A 22,943-nucleotide genomic window follows, 5' to 3' on the forward strand; every position below is an offset into this window, starting at 1 on the left:
CGTATAATTATTAAACTGAAACAACATTGTAAATATTAAAAAAAACACATGCGAAAATATGAGAAAAAAATTTAACCATACCATCAAGGCGTCCCATACATCTTCCTTCACACGGGGATGTACATGCTCCCATTCATCCCGGAGCCTAACATAAGTCCTGGCCCTTATGACGTTGCCGGTCTCCCTTCTGAATTTCATCCCACTAAATCCTACGGGCTGCCACGCCTTATTGTACTCACATAAGATTTTTTGTCCTGAGGGGACCTCCTACTTTTTGTTCGATGGTGGAATGTCCACCACCTGAAATTGGGTGCTGCCGTCTCCCCCGATCCCTAACACATTAATAATTGCAAATGTTAATTGTTTGAAATTTAATATTGAAATTTTCTACATGTTCAATATGGGTATTTAAATCATATATACTTACTTATTGTCCGGAGCTGGCGAATGCCTAACTCCTCTGGACAATCAGGGGCCTCTAAGTCACCTGAGCCATCATCCGCGTCCTCCCCATAATACTGTGTTTCGCTATCATCCGGAGGCGATGGCTCACTGTATGGGATACTCGTGTTTAACTCAGGAGGGAACATCCTCTCTACCTCACCATGCTCACATACTCCCAACTCGCTCAAGGACGGATATGAGTTATCCGTGAGATACGGAACCTGCAGAGACCCTTCCCCATGATCAGGAAGTAAGGATCTATACCCCTGCTCGTCTATCTGTATGGACCCCCGTCGTCTACTCTTCCCCCTCGTGCTCATATCAACCTGCAAAACACATAATATACCCAATTAATTATATATATAATAGATAAAAATTGCACCACAATACCGAATCAATGTATAAAGAAATAACATTAAACACGTCAAAATAATGTGAACTATATATATTATTAAAGTTTTAATTTTTTTAAAACAACATACGGATTTAAGTCTTGTCGGATGTAGTCAATGCTATCATGCGGATCCACTTCATTATTCCTGGTCAATAGGAGCGGCTCACACTCATGGTAGTTGACACTTTCATCATCAGAACCTTCACCTTGTCCAACGTCGTATACGTTTCTAGGTTTAGTCCTTACAACACAAGCCCAATCAGGGTCCCTTTCATCTTGGACGTAAAAAACTTGGTCAACTTGTGACGTTAGCACATACGGCTCATCAGTAAGGTTTTTGAAGTTGACAAGCAGTATGCCATACTCGTCTACTTTGTACCCCCTGTCCCTCGTGTTGTCCGCCCAATCACACTTGAACAAAACATACTTAGTTCTATCGAAGTACTCCACCTCAATTATTTCCGTCAACTTTCCATAGTACATTTCGCCATCAACAGTTGGCACGCACACCCCGCTGTTCTGGGTCTTTTTTCCAGCATCAAATGCAATAGTGCGAAACAACTTTCCGTTAACTACATATCTGTTATATCTGGTCGCTGTGGCCTTTGGCCCTCTACAATGCGTTACCAGTTTGTCACCTATTTCCTTCCTTTGTCGACCGTCCAATCGATCGACCTGTTAGCACATACGTACAATTGACCATAAGAAAGTTAGTTTTGTTGGTTGTTATGAACCAATAACTAAATAGAATGGGTCTGGAACAGTTATATATCACGGTAGTCTTACGTAGTCACGGTACCAATCGCAGAACAGTGCATGGTGTTGGGTTTCCAATTGGTCCTCAGTCGTTCGCCCCCTATCGCATGATCGTCTAAGTGTATCCATGTGTACCCTACAATACAAAGTTTAAATTATATTATAATTCACAACTAAAGGTGCAAGATGATATTGAACTTCCATACACTACTAACACGACTTACGTCCGTAGTTGAAGGAACTCATCCGAGTTAAACAAAATGTATCGATGAATTTGTGTCAAAGTGACACGGTCGAGGATGACTCGTGTTCCCGCACCTTTTGAACCATCCAGGTTTCTTATAGCCCTATTGTGAAATGTTGGGGCGTGATCTAGATACCTTGAGCAGAACGCCACCAACTCCGTTGCTATGTAGCCCTCCGCAATGCAGCCATCAGGAGCCACTTTATTGCGAACATTAGATTTGAACACTCCAAGGCTTCTACATATGATCATAATTCAGTAATTACAGTTAGTGACGGTTATATATCGGAGAAAAAAATAATTTCATGAATATTAGTAAAGTATTTTACCTTTCTGCCGGATACATCCACCTATACTGTACCGGTCCACCAAGTCGGCATTCACGGACAAGATGCACGACTAAGTGAACCATTATTGTAAAAAAACTTGGAGGGAAGACCCTTTCCATCTGACACAAAGTAATATAAATGTCACCCTCTAGTCGGTCCATATCATCTCGTGTCAATGACGTTGAACATAGGCCCCTGAAGAATGCAGACATCCCGACAAGTAGTCTAACCACGTTCTCTGGCAATGATCCACGCAATGCAATAGGGAGAAGTTGTTGCATAATTACGTGACTATCATGACTTTTCAAACCAAATATCGTACGATCACTAAGTCGTACACATCGGGAAATATTCGAGGCATATCCGTCCGGTACCCTTACATTCCGAAGCACTTTCAAAAAATGTGTTTTTTCGTCCTTAGACATCGTGTGACAAGCTGCGGGCATATACGTTCGACCATCCTCACCCGTGTACGGATGAAGTGCATGTCTCAACCCCATTTCTTGCAAGTTTGTGCGGGCTTGGATGTTGTCCTTCGTTTTCTTTAGAATGTCTAGTATTGTGCCAAGAATGTTGTCCATCACATTTTTCTCAATATGCATAACATCAAGGTTGTGCCGCAATAGATTATCTTTCCAATACGGCAACCTAAAGAAAACACTTTTCTTCTTCCACAATACGTTAGCAGTCTCGCCTTCTCTTTCTGTAGGCCCACCCTTCTTCCGTTTCTTGTTATTTTTCTCATTATCCGTCTTTGCCTTACCGGCATTCTCATCTCCATATGCCATATCTTGTAATTGTCTAAGAATGTCATCTCCACTTGGCACATCTGGGGCACATTCAAATTCTTGTTTTCCGTCAAATGTTATTTTATTTCTCCTCCACAGATGATCAATGGGCAAGTATCGCCTGTGCCCCATATAACAAAATTTTCTGTCATGTTTTAACCGCGTGGACCTCGTTGAGTACATACAGCAGGGACATGCCTTCTCACCCTTGTTAGGCCACCCAGACAAATCTGCGTATGCCGGGAAGTCATTAATTGTCCACATCAACTGCGCCCGCATCACAAAGTTCTTTTAGTTGGACACGTCAAATATGCGTATACCTACAGTCCATAGTTCCTATAACTCCTCAATTAAGGGTTGTAGGTAGACATCTAGATCCATCCTAGCTGACTTTGGGCCCGGGATTATCAAGGATAGTATAAATGATGTTTGTTTCATGCACGTCCAAGGAGGCAAGTTGTACGGTACAAGCATTACAGGCCAAGTGCTGTGGGATGTGGTCATGTTCCCGAATGGATTAAATCCATCCGAGGTTAGTCCAAGCCTGACGTTCCTGCTGTCCGCCGCAAAGTCTGGAGGCAAATTATCGAATGCCCTCCATGCTTCACCATCGGCCGGATGTCTCAATACACCGTCCTTAGTCCGACCTTCTGCATGCCACCTCATAGAAGGAGCAGTATGCTCTGACATAAACAATCTCTGTAGCCGTGGTATGAGCGGAAACCACCGCAACACCTTGACCGGGCGTTTCTTACTCGATGATATGGGTTGCCCATCCTCATCCAACTGAATTTCATCCTTCCACTTAGATACTCCACAAACAGTACATGTATCCAAATCCTTATTGTTCTTCCAAAATAACATACAATTATTAGGACACGCCGGGATCTTCTCATACCCGAGGCCCATGTCCCTTAGAAACTTTTTTGCTTCATATGTATTAACTGGCAAAGCTTCATCACTAGGAGGCAGCAACTGATTGATGAACTCTAGAAAATATGAAAAATATTGCGTTACTAAGTCCGCCAACACACTTCAAATTGTACAGATGTACAGTAGCACTAAGCTTGCTATGTTTGGTCCCATCATGAAGTGGCTTCTCTGCCTTCTTAAGCAAGTTATTGTACTTTAGAACGTCACCATCGTCAGTTGCTTCATTCAGAGTTTCTTCATTCCCCTGCACCGCCACTTCAGGCTCACAATTATCTTCCACGACACCATGCATGCCGAATAGATCACGCAACATTGACTGCATTGTTTCACCTTGTGCTGTGCCTATACCCTGATCTATGATCGTGGGAGTCAAAGTAGACACTGCAACATGAGACCGAACAGGCCTCTCCCCGTGATAATACCAAATTCTGTATGCAATCATTATTCCCTTACCCCCTGTCAAGTGGTCAAATACTAAATTCGGTGGGTGGCGCTGCTTATTACGGCACACCTTACAGGGGCAGTGAATTTTTCCATCAGGGATTGTACAGTTCCTAACTGCAAACTCCACGAATGATCTACACCCGTCTCTGTATTCCCTCGTACCCCTAGACTTTGTCATCCAACTCTTGTCCATAGCTTTAGTTACTGTAACCCTAACTGAATAAAATAAATCTAAGTTAGTTAGTTAGATGTTATTTTTTTTTTCTTTTGTGTATTTGTTTAAGTACATCGTTACAATTTTTTGTATATTTTTTACAAATAAACACACACATTAAGTATTAAGTATAACATCTACATAATCAAAATTTGCAAAACCTAAACAAAATTAAGGTCCAAATTTAAAAACATTTGACATGCCACATGGGGAACCTAGATAAAATATATGTGGCTATCTTATTTGCTGCAAATTTTTTGTTTTTGTTTTTTCTGACATTTACATAACCTGAAGTTGTAAGACCTAAATTAATTATTTTGTTATATAGGGGGACCCTAAATAAATTAGATATACCTAGCTAGGTTAAATGTTGGTTTTCTTTTGTCCGCTTATTATAACATTATGCATTTGTATGGAAAGTGTATATAAAACAAATCAAGCAACCTATGTTAGTTGTTTCTTACTTTATTTTTTCGATCATAGCATGTACATACTTATTATAAATTTACAAAATCTAATCATAAATTAACGGTCGACCAAAGTAGATATGCATTTCTTATTTGTATATATATATATTTGGTTACGACAATGTGCAAAAGAAAAACCTACACAAATATGGGTCTAAATGTAAATGTAAAATCCTAAACAAAAAAACAAATTTCAAACTATATATGATGGTACGTAATTTTGCATGCATGCATGCAAATACATTAAACAATATTTTCATCATATACAAAACATATATATCAAACAAGTAATATTACATAACATAAATCTTAAGCAAATTAATTAATTAGCTAACATGTACAAAAAAATTTAATTTGCTAATATAATTAACTACATCAACAATATATAATACTATAAATTAATATAATCTATATATTAATTTATATAAATAAATAAATAAATAAATTAGTTTTTATATATATATATATAAACTAATTTTCTGTATATATATATTTCATTCATTGTGTATATATATATACACACTGCATGTGTATATTCGGTATATATATATATATATATATAAATTGTAAAATAGGTATATATATACCTGATAGGCGTGGAGATGATCGGGAATGGCTTGGTCGCCGGAGGTAGCAGCGGCGGTGACGGACGCCGGCCGGTGAGAGAGAAGCACCTCCGAGGGAGAGAGAGAACCACCGAGAGAGAGATCGAGAGAGAGAGACAACGCGCGTGACCCAAAGGGTTGAGAGAGAGCACGCTGGTGAGAGAGATGCTGCGGGTAGAGGGGGCTGATGGAGAAACAAAAATGGCGGAAGAAATGGGTCTAGCTGCTGCACGGGGGAGAGAAAGAAAGAGAGGGAAGAAGGAAGAAAGAAGGGAGAAAGAAAGGAAGAAAAAAAAAAAAAAAGAAAAAAAACGAAAAAGCAAGGGAAGGCGCAGCTGGCGAGCGCGCCTTCCCGAGGAGAATTCTTGACGTGCCATGTGGCACGTCAAGAATTCTTGACGTGCCACGTGTAGCACGTCAAGAGTTCTTGACGTGCCACATGGCACGTCGAGAACTCTTGACGTGCCACGTGTGCACGTCAAGAACTCTTTTAATTTTAATTTTTTTTTTTTTTATTTTTTTTATTTTATAAGAATTTGAATTTAAATTTAAAAAATATACAATTTTCATTTATACCATTATTTATTATATCAATTTTTTCTCTTCTATAACACATTATCCATACAATATACTTAAAACTTATAATTAGATGATAAACAAATTAATACTCTAAACATACAAATAATAAAATTCATATGTTTAATTAATATTAATAGCTAGAATTATTTATGCATGAGAATTTCATATCATATATATATATATATGAATGAAATGTTTGATTTATATACATGTATTAATATTAATTGTACAACAGTATATGATTATAATACTAACTAATTGGCATGCATGTGATATATATACGTATATACTAATTAATTTATACTAATATGATATAATTGAATTTTTATACCAATTGAAATCTTAATTTTACATATACCAAGTAATTTATACTAATATGATAAACTATAATTTTCCCACCCAATAAAAATTAATTTTTTATGCCAATTAACATTAATTGTTTTCTAATGCATATTTTTTTATAAGTTTCAATTAAAATTATTTTTGATATATATATATATATATATATATATATATATATATATATAAAATTAAAATTTTTTGACGTGTTATGCATGACACGTCAAAAATTTTTGACGTGCCATGCATGACACGTCAAAAGTTTTTGACGTGCCATGTGTGGCACGTCAAAAACCTATAATAAATAATTTCAATACATTTTATGTTATTTAAATAATATTTCTTTTAATTTTATTAAAATTATATTTACTCTATCATATAATTTTTTCCTCTTATACAACACATTGTCCAATTACAATTAATATTCTAGATGTATACATAATTAGATGTATCCATTGACCGACCACATATGTTTTGTTTGCCGAATTCATGTAAGGTTTGCGGGTCTTATAAAATAAATGTGTGAAGTATGTTTTATATATTTTTTAAAAAATAATATGATTAGCTATCATATTAATATTAGTAGACTGATCGATTTATGCAATGATAATTTTTTTAAAAATTATCATTACCAAGTAATTTATACTAATTATAATAAAATACAATTTGTACTAATGACAATAAAAATTAATTTTTAAGGCCAATTAACGTCAATTGTTTTTTATAATACACATTTTTTAATATCAAAATTAAAATTATTTTTGATATATATATATATTTACATATAAAATATTAAAATTTTTGACGTGTCATGCATGACACGTCAAAACGTTTTGACGTGCCATGCATGACACGTCAAAACTTTTTGACGTGCCAAGTGTGGCACGTCAAAAACTTATAATAATAAATTTATTATAAGTTATGTAATTTAAATTATATTTATTTTAATTTTATTAAAATTATATTTACTCTCTCATATAATTTTTTCCTCCTACACAACACACTGTCCAATTACAATTAATTAGAGAATAAATAAATTAATATTCTAGATGTATAGATAATTAGATAAATCCATTGACCGACCACATATGTTGTGTTTGCCGAATTCGTGTAAAGTTTACGGGTCTTATAAAATAAATGTATCAAGTATGTTTTATATATTTTTTTAAAAATAATATGGTTAGCTATCATATTAATATTAGTAGACTGATCGATTTATGCAATGATAATTTTTTAAAAAATTATCATTACCAAGTAATTTATACTAATGATAATAAAATACAATTTGTACTAATGACAATAAAAATTAATTTTTAAGGCCAATTAACGTCAATTGTTTTTTATAATACACATTTTTTAATATCAAAATTAAAATTATTTTTGATATATATATATATATATATATATATATATATATATATACACATATAAAATATTAAATTTTTTGACGTGTCATGCATGACACGTCAAAACGTTTTGACGTGCCATGCATGACACGTCAAAAGTTTTTGACGTGCCAAGTGTGGCACGTCAAAAACTTATAATAATAAATTTATTATAAGTTATGTAATTTAAATTATATTTATTTTAATTTTATTAAAATTATATTTACTCTCTCATATAATTTTTCCTCCTACACAACACACTGTCCAATTACAATTAATTAGAGAATAAATAAATTAATATTCTAGATGTATAGATAATTAGATAAATCCATTGACCGACCACATATGTTGTGTTTGCCGAATTCGTGTAAAGTTTACGGGTCTTATAAAATAAATGTAACAAGTATGTTTTATATATTTTTTTAAAAATAATATGGTTAGCTATCATATTAAAATTACTAGACTGATCGATTTATGCAATGATAATTTTTTAAAAAATTATCATTACCAAGTAATTTATACTAATGATAATAAAATACAATTTGTACTAATGACAATAAAAATTAATTTTTAAGGCCAATTAACATTAATTTTTTTTTATAATACACATTTTTTAATATCAAAATTAAAATTATTTTTGATATATACATATATATATATATATATATATATATATATATATATAAAATATTAAATTTTTTGACGTGTCATGCATGACACGTCAAAACTTTTTGACGTGCCATGCATGACACATCAAAAGTTTTTGACGTGCCAAGTGTGGCACGTCAAAAACTTATAATAATAAATTTTAATATTTTATGTAATTTAAATTATATTTATTTTAATTTTATTAAAATTATATTTACTCTCTCATATAATTTTTTCCTCCTACACAACACACTGTCCAATTACAATTAATTAGAGAATAAATAAATTAATATTCTAGATGTATAGATAATTAGATAAATCCATTGACCGACCACATATGTTGTGTTTGCCGAATTCGTGTAAAGTTTACGGGTCTTATAAAATAAATGTATCAAGTATGTTTTATATATTTTTTTAAAAATAATATGGTTAGCTATCATATTAATATTAGTAGACTGATCGATTTATGCAATGATAATTTTTTAAAAAATTATCATTACCAAGTAATTTATACTAATGATAATAAAATACAATTTGTACTAATGACAATAAAAATTAATTTTTAAGGCCAATTAACGTCAATTGTTTTTTATAATACACATTTTTTAATATCAAAATTAAAATTATTTTTGATATATATATATATATATATATATATATATATATATATACACATATAAAATATTAAATTTTTTGACGTGTCATGCATGACACGTCAAAACGTTTTGACGTGCCATGCATGACACGTCAAAAGTCACTTGGCACGTCAAAAACTTATAATAATAAATTTATTATAAGTTATGTAATTTAAATTATATTTATTTTAATTTTATTAAAATTATATTTACTCTCTCATATAATTTTTCCTCCTACACAACACACTGTCCAATTACAATTAATTAGAGAATAAATAAATTAATATTCTAGATGTATAGATAATTAGATAAATCCATTGACCGACCACATATGTTGTGTTTGCCGAATTCGTGTAAAGTTTACGGGTCTTATAAAATAAATGTAACAAGTATGTTTTATATATTTTTTTAAAAATAATATGGTTAGCTATCATATTAAAATTACTAGACTGATCGATTTATGCAATGATAATTTTTTAAAAAATTATCATTACCAAGTAATTTATACTAATGATAATAAAATACAATTTGTACTAATGACAATAAAAATTAATTTTTAAGGCCAATTAACATTAATTTTTTTTTATAATACACATTTTTTAATATCAAAATTAAAATTATTTTTGATATATACATATATATATATATATATATATATATATATATATATATAAAATATTAAATTTTTTGACGTGTCATGCATGACACGTCAAAACTTTTTGACGTGCCATGCATGACACATCAAAAGTTTTTGACGTGCCAAGTGTGGCACGTCAAAAACTTATAATAATAAATTTTAATATTTTATGTAATTTAAATTATATTTATTTTAATTTTATTAAAATTATATTTACTCTCTCATATAATTTTTTCCTCCTACACAACACATTGTCCAATTACAATTAATTAGAGAATAAATAAATTCATAACTTAGATGTATAGATAATTAGATATATCCATTGACCGACCACATATGTTGTGTTTGCCTAATTCGTGTAAGGTTTGTGGGTCTTATAAAATAAATGTATCAAGTATGTTTTATATATTTTTTAAAAAAATAATATGGTTAGCTATCATATTAAAATTACTAGACTGATCGATTTATGCAATGATAATTTTTTAAAAAATTATCATTACCAAGTAATTTATACTAATGATAATAAAATACAATTTGTACTAATGACAATAAAAATTAATTTTTAAGGCCAATTAACGTTAATTGTTTTTTATAATACAAATTTTTTAATATCAAAATTAATGTTAATTTTTTTTTTACAAAAAAAAAAAAAAATTTGACGTGTGTAATTGACATGTCAAAAAGTTTTGACGTGTGGATTATACGCATCAAAATCTTTTGATGTGTGAAATTAACACGTCAAAAGTTTCTGACGTGCCATTGTGAAACGTCAAAAACTTTTGACGTGTAAATTCACACGTCAAAAACTTTTGACGTGCCAATTTCACACGTCAAAAACTTTTGACGTGTTACAGCGCAACACGTCAAAAATATATCTGTTGACGTTTCTTTTTCGACACGTCAATATGTTTTGACGTGGCAAACAGAAGTTACTGTTTGCCACGTCAAAAAAAACCCTTTTTTTTGTAGTGAATTTCTAAAACCTAACAATTATGATAAGACAAATTTTCAAAAATATAATTATTAAGAAATGACAAATATTAAAAAATATGACCATTAGGAAAATACATCTTTTTACAAATATGACCATTAGGATAAGATAAATATTCATAAATATGGCCATTAGGAAAAGACAAGCATTAAAAATATAAATGTTAGAAAAACAGTAAAGAAATTTTTGAAAAATAATATTTCAGTCAAATAGTGAAAATTGATTAATAAAATGATAAAGCTGCTGGAAATATTTTTAAAAAGTTGATAGCTAAAATAAAGAAAAGTAGTTTTTGATTATTTTGTCCACTAAAACTTGGTGACTCTATAGGGATGTTCTAAGAAGTGAAAGCCAAATCCCTTATTGTAATACCCCAATAAATTATCACCTATTTATGAAAGTGTAAAAATTCCTTAAGTCAATGATTTCTGGAAAAACAGGCCCAACACAGAAATCCTAAAACCTTCCTCAGTAGGCCGAAGCCTATATGGCCTTTTTGCAAGCAAAAGCCCAAGTCCACCATCACTGGATGAGTGCTCGTCCATGGGGACCACACCGAGCACTCGTCTGCAACCCACGTCACCTGCGTGAAGATCGTACTCTGAGCACTTTTGGCTTTTGTAAACAGTACACGAGTGCTCGTATGAATAGTACACACGAGCGCTCGTTGACCATTTTTAGACCTTTGGTTAATACTCGGAGCGCACGCCTAAAAAGCATTTTTTGCTGGTTGTAACAGTACACAAGCACTCGTTCCTTTCTGGCAAAATTTCCATATTGCCCTCAACTTTCCTCACCTATAAATAACCCCACACCCCACTCGATCCAGACCTCAAAATGCTCTTTGAAACCTTGGAAAAACACTTCTCCTTTGTCAATTAAGAGTGTGTGAGCTTTGGATGAGGAGGAGCCTTGAATAGCTTACTTGTTGCGGTAACCACCATATTGCCTTATATTTTGTTGAGTTGATTATGCTTGCTCAGTTGTTAATATCTTGAAGTTTGAAGCTTTCCAAGTGATGTTTTTACTATCTTAATGTTATGATTTTAAATATACTATGATACCCATTTTCTTAACACGTTTTCGAAAAAGCTTTCAACCTACCTTTATTTTACTTGAAGTTGCTTGACAAAATGTTTTGTACTTGAATATGTCTATTTCTTAAAAATAGAAAGGAGTGTTTTCAAAGGCTTTGAAACACCTCTCCGATTCTTGTGTTTTACTTGTTAGAAAAAAGGAACCAACTTATAGCTTTAGATAGGAGCCTAGAAGCATTATGAGCACTTTTGGTTAAACCATAGCCCCTGGACAAACGCTCATCCTAGGAACGAACGCTCGACCAGAGGCTGGCTCTTGTGCTCCCTAGCCCCTTAAGAGTCTTAGCATTATCTTCATTAGATAGACCCTCCAAGACTTTCTAAGTATAGCTTATAACGACGAGTCATGTTTCGTTATAACAGGGATTCGTGATGTCTGAGGGATTAAGCGAGCGTACTAGGTAAGTAACCACTTACGAACACTTTCCTTAAAAATGTGGGATATGTCAGTTGACTGACTATGCGTATGATATGAGCATATCTACTTTTGTAATAACTTAGTAATTGCTTTAATAACTAGTTGATAAGATGCATTGTATGACATGATACACCGGTATGTGCAGTATAATAGCAAAGGGCTTACTATATGAACTTGATTTTATGGTCAAATATGTGTTGTATATGGGCTTTGGATCTAATGGTTGTTTCGTGACCGGTGCAGCCTTAACAGATGGTCACTACAGGATGTACATCATTAGTGGTGTGAGGCACCCGAGGTTAGACTCGGCCGTGCCACTAGTGTTATGGATGGTAGCATACAATATCCGGGGCACCGGTGTTGTGTTACAGGTCCCTCGGAACAGCGCCAACCATGCTGAGAATGAGTAATATCTCGAGTAGACCATACATGATAGTTATAATCTATAAATAATTAGTTGTTGCATTAAAGTACTTAGGCGACTACCGCCAAGAATACACCACTCTTCTAATAACCAAACAATATTTTTCTAGTGTATTAACGGAGACAACCCCTCTTTTTAAATATTTACAAAAACAACACGATTATTTCTGTTTAATAATAATGAGGTCATGTCATACCCAATTGTGAGGTTCACTTACTAAGTCGTTAGACTTACGCTATTATTACTCTTATAGGGAGCCTATTACTAAGACTCAGGAGTGACACGGTTGCCACTACAGCTTTATCTTAAGATTTTTCATATTGTTATTAGGTTTGCCTTTTATTACTGATTAGTTGCTCCTTGTCTTTATTTTGGGGAATATACTTGTCCTTGTATTGATTTGTAGTTTTTCTCAGATTTTTTTCACATTCTTATGCATTAACTCTGATAATGCTTAGAGAGGCGATTCCTTATTTAGCCATTAGTTGGTTTAAGTGGGTAATTGCCAATAACTCTGCCAGACTGGTCAAGGTCAGTTTTGAGGGCATTACACTTATAGCTCAACAGGATTTTAGAAAAATAATAATAATCAGACAAACATGGCTCATAATATAGACGCTGGCGTTCTTCAAGTGGTTTTTAATCATTGACTCCATTTGGCGAGAGCTGTTCACTATTCATAAAAAAAATTGAACTCTATACATTCTTACTTTTCACATTATATCAATCACTTTTTACTACTATTCAAATAAAATAAAAAAATACTATAAAACAAAAGTTTTTCACTTTTTTATACCAAACATTCATTTTTTTTTTCTCACATCAATTAATTTTCGTTACAGTTCCTGTCTATTAAACAGTAACATAATCCAGGTTGTTTGCTAGTGGACCCAAAAAAAAAATGCCTCATACTATTTATCTCAAATTTAACTTCAAAATTCTTACTTTTTATATCACATAAATCACATTTTATTACTATTCAAATAAAAAAAATCGTTACAAAATAAAAAAAAAATTTCACTTTTCCACTTTTTTCACACATTAATCAAATTTTACTACAATTTTATTTTATTTTATTTTTCAAGCTAGTGGCAAACAGCCCCATTAGTTCCTATTGATCCAATAAAGCAATTTTTTACACTGGTAATTTGTGATACACCAATATTTGAGTCATATCAGTCAAGAAATCGCGCTGTTGAGTCGCATCAGTCAAGAAATCGCGCTGTGAGACAATACACTAAAAATGGAAGTGATTACGTCATACAGCTACATTAGCCCCCACTAAAGGAGCACTAAAAATACTTTTGGTATATTTTTTGTTACTATTATATTAATTGTCCACCCACCAAGTCTTGATTTCATTCTCTTGGGTCTGGGAGCTAGCAAGATTCTCGCTGTCCACCATTTTTATCCTCCACTTGTATTTTCAAATTATAGTAATAAGCCAAATTTAATAAAGAAACACTCTTTTCTTTTCAAGATTAACTTTAATTTTAAAAGTGATTACGGATTATTAAGAATTATTAATTAATTATTAATATGTTGCACATGCTTCTCTAAATGGTACGAGCTTGCACAACAATATGGGGACCAATGGTATCTTGCATGGCAACTTGGCGAACATAAATCATAAACTAATATTTAAAAAATTTGTCATCCTAAGAAGAGAATGTGCTTTCTATTTACAAAAAATAACATTGTGCCACCACATTCCAGTAGTTTTGTTAAGAAAAATGCTACTCTTTTCTTTTTTAGTGTTTTTGTTTTCTACGTAAATATTGTCTAAAAAAAATATAGTATCAAAGTAAGAAATGAAAAATATTAGGAGGAATCGTAACATTCATCTTTTGTTAATTATACTAATATTCTTAAATTAAGAGACCATAATCCTTAATCTGATACGGAATTGGACCAATTTAAATAGAATTTATGGAGGCAATCCATTTACATGATTAATTATCTCACCCTATACATTATAAAATCAGAAAAATATGCACAAAGTGTTATTTTCAAACTTTCAATCGACATAAAGTTTTCTTTTAGTAACTTATTAAAAAATTATCAATGTTCTCTGGAATCAGTAAAAAAGACACAAATGACTAAGAAAAAAATATTCTTACAAATTAGAAAAAAATATAAAAAAATAAAAATAAAAATTTAACTATAAAAAACTAATAACTGAAAACAAAAAAGAACTTTTTTTTAAAAAAAAAAAAAATGAAGAAACTAAGTTGTTGGCCTTGGTGGTTCGGCCACCCCTCTACTAGCATGGAAATTATCTGCCCACAAACAACAGATTGCGTCGTTTTGAGAGGAACAGCTCAACCGAAATTGGGAGCTAAGATCAACCTGAGTTGCTTTTATCTTGTGGGGAGGCAGTGTGGTTGAGTTTTTATGCAGGGTTTTATTAATTTCAATGGGCTATGGCTTGGCCTTTTAGCCGCACAAGGCTCGTGTACGTTGTGAGTCTTGTGACCATGTTTTTCGTTTTGGCTCGAAAAGATAGATTGGGATCGTCAAGCCAAGCCCTGAGGAGCTGAGCTGACTGGAGCTTCTACCACCATTGCTGATGACAGTCGAGAAGATGGGAGATTAGACGACAGCTCATTACATAATTTAGCGGGCAATTATTCACCGGCAGGTTTGAGTGTTTCGTCAAGAATTTTAGAGTTCAGTTTTACAAATTATGTTCACAAATCACTTGGAACTCGCACACTATGGGCCATCATTCACCAGTTTTAGTTTTTTTATTTATTTTTTAACTTTGAACTTTTTATTTTTATTTTATTAAGGTATTTACTTTATTATTGACATTGATAAGTTTTTAATAATTTAAAAGTGATATTGTCCCAATTAAAATTTTTAAAAATATATTATCTATCAAATGATAATTTGAAGAAAATATCTGTATTTTTCTTGGTAAAATGCCAATATGCCATTAATTTCTTTGAACTTCTTTTCGATTTGCATTTTGGGTAAGTATTTCATAGGCCTCCTGATAGGCCTTGCAAAGGTGGTTGGAATGAAATCTAATGGTTTGGGCAACATTTATTTCCAATTCCAATCACATTAATTAACGTTAAAGGATGAATTTAAAAGTCACCTATAAAAAGAAAAAAATATATATATATATATATATATATATATATATATATACGTGCAATATTTCTCCTATGAAATGGACCGGACAACAAGGTGACAGTGAAATGTAGAATGCAATTATGAAAACAAGCGACAGCGGTGGGACGCACCTTTGGTTAGTATAGGACGTTGACCATGCTAGCTGCTACTATACATCTCTCTCTCTCTCTCTCTCAAATTATTTTCGCTTCATATTAATTTTATTAAAGGCTCTCCATTTTATAAGCATTTGTAATATCAAATTGACATATATGGCGAACATCCAGGCGTCCTCATGCATAAGAAGAGCACCGTACGTGGGTGCAACGAACGTATGAAGCGCGCGGTGGGTGGGACCGTGGGGGTCCGGAAATGGAAAATGCATGCAAAAGAAAAATAATAATAGCCGTCGCGCGTATACCTCAGTTTACAACAAGTTATCAATATTGAAAACGATATATCAAAGCATAAGGTCGGAAGTTGTCCTCAAAATATCTACAAAAATGTCGATTGAAAACTTTTTTTTGTCTTCTTCTTTTCTTTTCCTTAATATCGTTTGTCTTTTCACGAGCTTGAAAATAAGAAAGAAATCAATTATATAATATACAAGACTTCACTTACTACTCTTATCTTTTATTAATTTTTCAATCATACACTTAAATTTTAAAAAATATTAATTTATGGCTACTATCTTTAATATATTTGGGATGGCAATCATCCCATCAAAATTCAGTGTTAAATCAAACGGTTAATGAGTAAAATCTGTAAAATACCTTTAAGATGTTTATAAAATTACAACAATACATTGAATTTGAATGGTGGTATTTTGAAATTTTCACTTTTTTCATTAGAATTTAACTCTAAAAATTGACACTTTTTAAAGTTTAATTAAAGATATGAATATTGCAAAAGTGATGAAAATTGAGGAGTGGCACCTAATTAAGTGAAATTTTTCCTTTCTTATTTTTCTCTAAAATACAGGAGAAGGGAAGTATAAAGGAGGACCTTTTGATCTAATTTGATCCTAATAGAATTCAACGCAGGGGAGTTAAGGGGAAGACATCAAAAATAAAAAAAAAATAAAAAAATTATTGGGGGACGACGCAGCCCATTTTGTTACAAGATGAGCTCTAGAATTGGTCTTCCTCCTAACTTCGGAGGCTCCACTCCAGCTGGGAAAATGTGAAATCTATTGTTGGATAAGGGAAGCAATCTGGGATTCCTTAATTATCTCAGAAATGTTGACTACCAGAGAGTCTCATTCAGGCTGCGATGCATGTTTGTAGCAGATGAGGAGCATAAGCTTTTTCCAGAATTTACCCGATCCTTTTAAAAAGGAGGTAAATTCATGGACACCCATTATCTGACATTGACGTCCATACCAATATATAATCCTTCTCAACTTGGACATTAATTATTTGGCTTTCTTGGAAGTTTCTTTTAACCGACCTTGAGAGCATGCAATAATATAAAAAGATGATATGGATTTGCAAATCCGATTTCCAACCGCACTATTATTCCACTTCATTCCTATCCATTTGAAAAATGTATAGGCAGTAGTACTATATATATATATATAGCTTTTTGCTTTAATTTACTTCATGCAATTTCTATTTTATTCATAAATATCAACCATTCAAATATATTTTTTATTTATTTATTATTTTATATGGGTTGATTTCCACGCTAATCATTTTTAAGACCCAAAAAAGTTTTGGTCAAAACACTCGAGTATATTTATATATTTGCACTATCGTGGGGTTTGATCAATAGAATAACATTATTACACCTACTTAATTAAGTTAGTAAGAACACATAGAGTATGTTTGTCCAAGAATTAAATTAGGGCCGGCTCGATAGATTTTGAAGTATAAGTCGTTTGGATTTGTGTTTGAGAAATATAACGCTTTTTGGAATCCCAAACAAGTACTCTTGGAATTTTTTACTAAACATGCTAACTTTTGTTTGGCATGAAATTAAACATTCTAGTGTTGTTCCCAATCAATAAATTAGGTACTAAAAATACCTTTTAAACTTTCAAACGCAATTTCAAACAGGCTCTAAGTGAGACATTTTTTATATTTAAATGTTTAATATATAATATTTATTTTAATTTTTTATATTATATTTTAAAAAAAAATAATATTTACTCTTCTTGCTTTTTAGAATGTAATATTACTAATTAACTTTGTATATTCAAGTTTTTCTAATATCTCATTTTCAATTAATAATATGACTAATATTTCAAATAAGATTTGAAGGAAGAAATAGAAAAAATAAAAAATAAAAATTGTGAGTTGTAATTGAATAAGATGAATGATCTGTTTGGAATTGCGTTTGAGGGCTTAAAATACTTTTAACACTTAAAAAGTCCGTTTGAAAAAAAAAAAAAAAAAAAAAAAAAAAAAAACTCATTTAGGAAAAAAATTAGAAGTGCTTTTAAAGGTCTTAAAAGCCTAAAAATAGCCAAAAGCTTAAAAATGAATTTGCCCAAAAGCGCTTTCTGACTTAAAAGTTCTGTTTCTCAAACGTAATCTCAAACCGACTCGTAGAACGTTGTCACATTGAAAACTTTCCATCTTAATAAGCATTTAATTATTTATTTGTATCTCTTTGGAACAATGAAACTTTTAAATTGAATATCTAAGTTCCTTCCTCGAATAAAGTTCTTAAGTCGGTGGAAAAACATAACGCATGCACCAATTAAAAACTTAAAACTAAACACACGTTTTTGAGATTGTCTTTAAGAAATAGAGCTTTTAAGTTAAAAAAAAAAAAAAATGCTTTGTGGCAAAATGTTTTTTTTAAGCTTTGGTCAAAAGTGCATTTTGGCCATTTTTGGATTTTTTAGATCCTTAAAAACGCTTTAAATTTTATTTTCCAAATTTGTACTTTTTTCTTCAAACGGACTTTTTGAGTGTTAAATACATTTTTTTGCCCCTCAAACGCACACCTAAACATGCCCTTAGAGCCTGTTTGGGATTGCATTTGAGAAATAGAGCTTTTAAGTAAAAAAATGTTTTTTAACAAAAGCTTCCAAATGTGGATTTTGACTATTTTAAGTTTTTTAGACCCTTAAAAACGCTTTTAATTTTTTTTTACCAAACGGATACTTTTTTTTTTTTTTTTTTTTTTTTTTTCAAATGGACTTTTTGAGTTTTAAATGCATTTTTAGGCCTCTCAAACGCATACCCAAATAGGCTCTTAATCTCCTCAAAAGGCAAAACACACGTTTCACTTAATAAAAGAGGATACTTAATTTGTCCCAATTTTTAGCCTACTATACTTACGGATTTACCTATTATATATATAATAAATATGATTAGTATACTCTTGGTCCATGGAAAAAGAATACATGCCGATTCCAGAATAGGTGGAATATATGCTGCAAGGCCAAACAATGATTAGATATGTTCACTTCTGAAGAACAAGATGTTCTCTTGGATATTGATTACAATATGCAATCCATTAGAAGAATAATGCATTAGCCTACGTTCAATGAATGATACAAAATTCAAAGAGTTTGATCATTCATTCGATCGTACCATGATCGATCGGACTAATGCATTAGAATCGATCGGACGTCCAATCAAGCCTTCAATCGTGTCAATCTCGATCAATCATTTGAACTTATCATTATCGATCAGATTTGTGTGCAAGGATAATACAAAAGCCATAAATTTTGATTGATCATTTGATCGTATTACGATCAGACGTTCGTTTGATTCTTTAATGCTTTTGAGACAAGGATGTGGGAGGATGCTCAAGAAACAAACAGTAACATTTGCATTAAAATGTCAATGATCTTGTAGAGCGAGCAAAGCAAACATGACATGTTGAGGTCTTTGGACATTCTGAGAAAGAACAAGAACATGATGAAACCCTACAAAATGTCTTGATCCTTATCACATGTTGAGGTTTCTAGACATCGTGGAAAAGAAATAAATAATATATATATATCAAAAAAGTGTTGTATATATTTAAAATAAAAATAGAAAACTTTACTAATAATACAAAAATACTTAATTTTTTTTATATGGGTTTCAATTTTTTTTAAAAGAAAAATTTAATGGCTAATATGATTTAATTTATTTCTTTTTAAGAAAGGCGGGCATGAGCGTCGACTCTTGGAAGTTAACGCTAATAATAGGTAATTAGTGTTGACATTTGGGTCGACATTGCTTTTTTTTTTTTTTTTAACAAAGGCATTTGCATAAATTGACCCTAGAGTAGATGTTGATAACCATGTATCAACATCGACTCCTAAATATCGACACTGATAATAGGGTAGGGGCATTGACTCTAAAGTGGACGTTGATGAGTTTTAATATATATATATATCAACGTTGATACAACAATGCATCACCGTCGAATTTTTATGGTTGATGTTAATAATATGGCATCAGTGTTGATCTTATAGTTGATGCTAATGTGTTCTTATTAGCATAGACATTTGTCGTTTCTAGTAGGATAATGTCGTCGCTAATATCTATCTTCCTACTTCTTCCCTCAAGCGGAAAAAAATTCCCACCGTATTATTAGCGAGGACATATCAGTGTCAACAAAAAGGTCAACGCTAGTATTAATTTTTTTCAAACATGAGCAGCGTCAATTAGTATCGACAATGAATTAAGTCGACCGTAACAATCTATTATTAGTGTCAGCTATCAAAAGTATTTGTTGAAAAACACTTATTAGCGGCGACTTTGGGGTCACCGCTAATAGTGTCACCGTTAATGACAATATTTCTTGTAGTGACAAGATGTTAGAAATCTCATGCCTTTTTTAACTTATTCTCATTTGAAAACTCATGTGATATTATTCATGCAACAAACTTTAGCTACTCTTGGGACTAGTTTACTTACATAGAACATGTAATAAATCTTTGCCTTCTCAAGGAAATTAAATCATGCAAATAACTTTTATCTACTCTTAAGTTGAGCTTACGTTCGCTTAAAACTTTGCTAACACGTTCAACCTTGTATCTCAGTATCTGTCTTGTCTGATTTCTTTTCCAAGCTTTCTTCCTCCTTATCTTTTTCTCTCAACAAACACTTTCTAAAAAACTCACTTTAGGTGTCAGAAGTCAAGGAAAGAAAGAAATGAAAATGTCTCTTTGAAAACTCGGCTCGTCTTGTTCCAACCGAACGTGACAACCATTGAAGTAGCAAGTTCCACATGTCTGGTCGGAACTTATTCACACCCCCTTTTTCTTCACCCTCACGGTCGTGGTTAGACATATTAATCAGCAGCCGTTGTTAATTTCTCCACTCTAGCTTTCATTAATTAATAATTTTGTTTTTTCTTTTCTTAACATAATATATGCTTTTTTTTTTCTTTTTTTTTTTATTATTAATATTTCCATCACATATGTAGGGGTATCTTTCCTCATGATTACTAGCATTCTAGCTAGCAAGGAATCGGAGAAAAATGTTTCTTTCTAACTGGAGCGTTTACTCTTAATTATTCATTTATTTATTTTTGGATCAAATAAGGGTTCATGTAAAATTGGGTAAAGTAAATTGGAAGTGGTGAAATTTTCAAAAGACATTAGTTGACATATGTACGAGAAGAAATGTGGAAGACGGGCTCGGGTCATTATCATTGTCCCTGAGACCAGATAAGCAAATGTTATTCTGACACGGATAACGACTGTCGGCATCCCCATATCACGCCACGTGTATCAGCGAGTAACGGGAATGTTAATAACTGTCGGCTATTATTTTTCACGTCAGAGTGTCTCTTGCGGATTGATAACGACTCCAATTAGGATAAAACACCGTCCAAATTTTCATATATATTTTATTTATCTTTATCTTTTTTTTTTTAATTTTTTTTTTAATAAAAAAAGATTAAGAAAAACTCTGATGCAGTTAATCATACCAGAATTATACTATATTAACACTCCTCATACTAGGGTCAACTAAAGAATTCGAATATCGATCATGGATATTTATGAGTCCTGCTATTTGGCTGTCAGAGTCAGACAAGTATCTGCCAAAGTCTGACATGGTTTTATTAAAAAGAAAAAAAAAATTCGTAGAAATCTCTCTCTCTTCCCCCATTTCGTATTTTTTTTTTAGTTAAATTTTTATGAATTAATATTTAGTTTCTAATGCCTCAAAACTTGTTTTTGAATTCAAAACTAAAATCTAGGGGTGAAAAGTTAACCCTTTAGGGATGGTATCACCCAAAAGGGATTCAATCATCCTAAATTTGGTGCTAATGTTTCAAATTTGATGTTAATATCTCAAATTTGAATTCTCATTTAATGTTTATCTTCTTTAATAAATAAATTAAAAAAAAAATTGTAAATGTAAATCTCTACTCCTTATTTACTAGGGGTGTCAATGCGGGCGGTTAAAAACCGGCCGCTAACCGCTAACCGCTAACCGCCTAACCACTATAACTGCCTAGCGGTTATTGGGTTTACTAACCGTTAACCGCTAACCGCCTTTTTATTTAATATATTTTTATAATTATAATTATAAAAATATTTATACATATAACATAATCACTTGACCATTAAATCACAATTTTTTTAAAAAATAATTAAATCACAATTTGAGTATTAATATATTATCACTATAATTTATATGATTATATCACATGATCAATTGATCATTAAATCATTTGATTATATAATAACAAATTATACATATATAATATGATATAACTCATAAGTATACCAATTCATACTAATGCAACAATTAAATATCTAGAGACTTATTTCCAATGTATGTTATAAACTTATAAGTCTATATAGGTTATGAGTCTACATATGCATATGAATAATATAAGTGTATAATATCAATACTTAATCATATGATTCAATGACAATTCAAATACTTTATTCAAGACTTCAAGTGAATCATATTATTAATGTACAATGATGATATGATTCATATAATATCAAATTAAGTAATTGATATTGAATTAAACAATGACCTATGTGTTACTTATAAACACAATTTAAGTATTAATGTATTATCATTATATGTTGTGACAGTTGTCTGAATTTTGAACTTTTTTTTATATGTTGTGTTCAATTT

At 31.7% G+C, this 22,943-nt stretch overlaps 1 protein-coding gene across 1 annotated transcript; it reads right to left on the reverse strand.

Moving 5' to 3' along the window:
- Positions 1 to 267: 267 nt before the first annotated feature.
- Positions 268 to 3,997, reverse strand: LOC148583686 (uncharacterized). The gene is made up of 6 exons (XM_088510759.1): positions 2,168 to 3,997; positions 1,819 to 2,076; positions 1,625 to 1,730; positions 923 to 1,513; positions 428 to 770; positions 268 to 332 (listed from the first exon to the last, which is right to left on the reverse strand). Exons 1-6 carry the CDS (start codon positions 3,232 to 3,234, stop codon positions 268 to 270), a joined length of 2,430 nt encoding a protein of 809 aa, XP_088366885.1. The 5' UTR covers positions 3,235 to 3,997.
- Positions 3,998 to 22,943: the final 18,946 nt, after the last annotated feature.

Source organism: Corylus avellana, chromosome 9 (assembly GCF_965113065.1).
Source record: "Corylus avellana chromosome 9, dhCorAvel1.hap1.2, whole genome shotgun sequence".
Classification (NCBI taxonomy): Eukaryota; Viridiplantae; Streptophyta; class Magnoliopsida; order Fagales; family Betulaceae; genus Corylus; species Corylus avellana.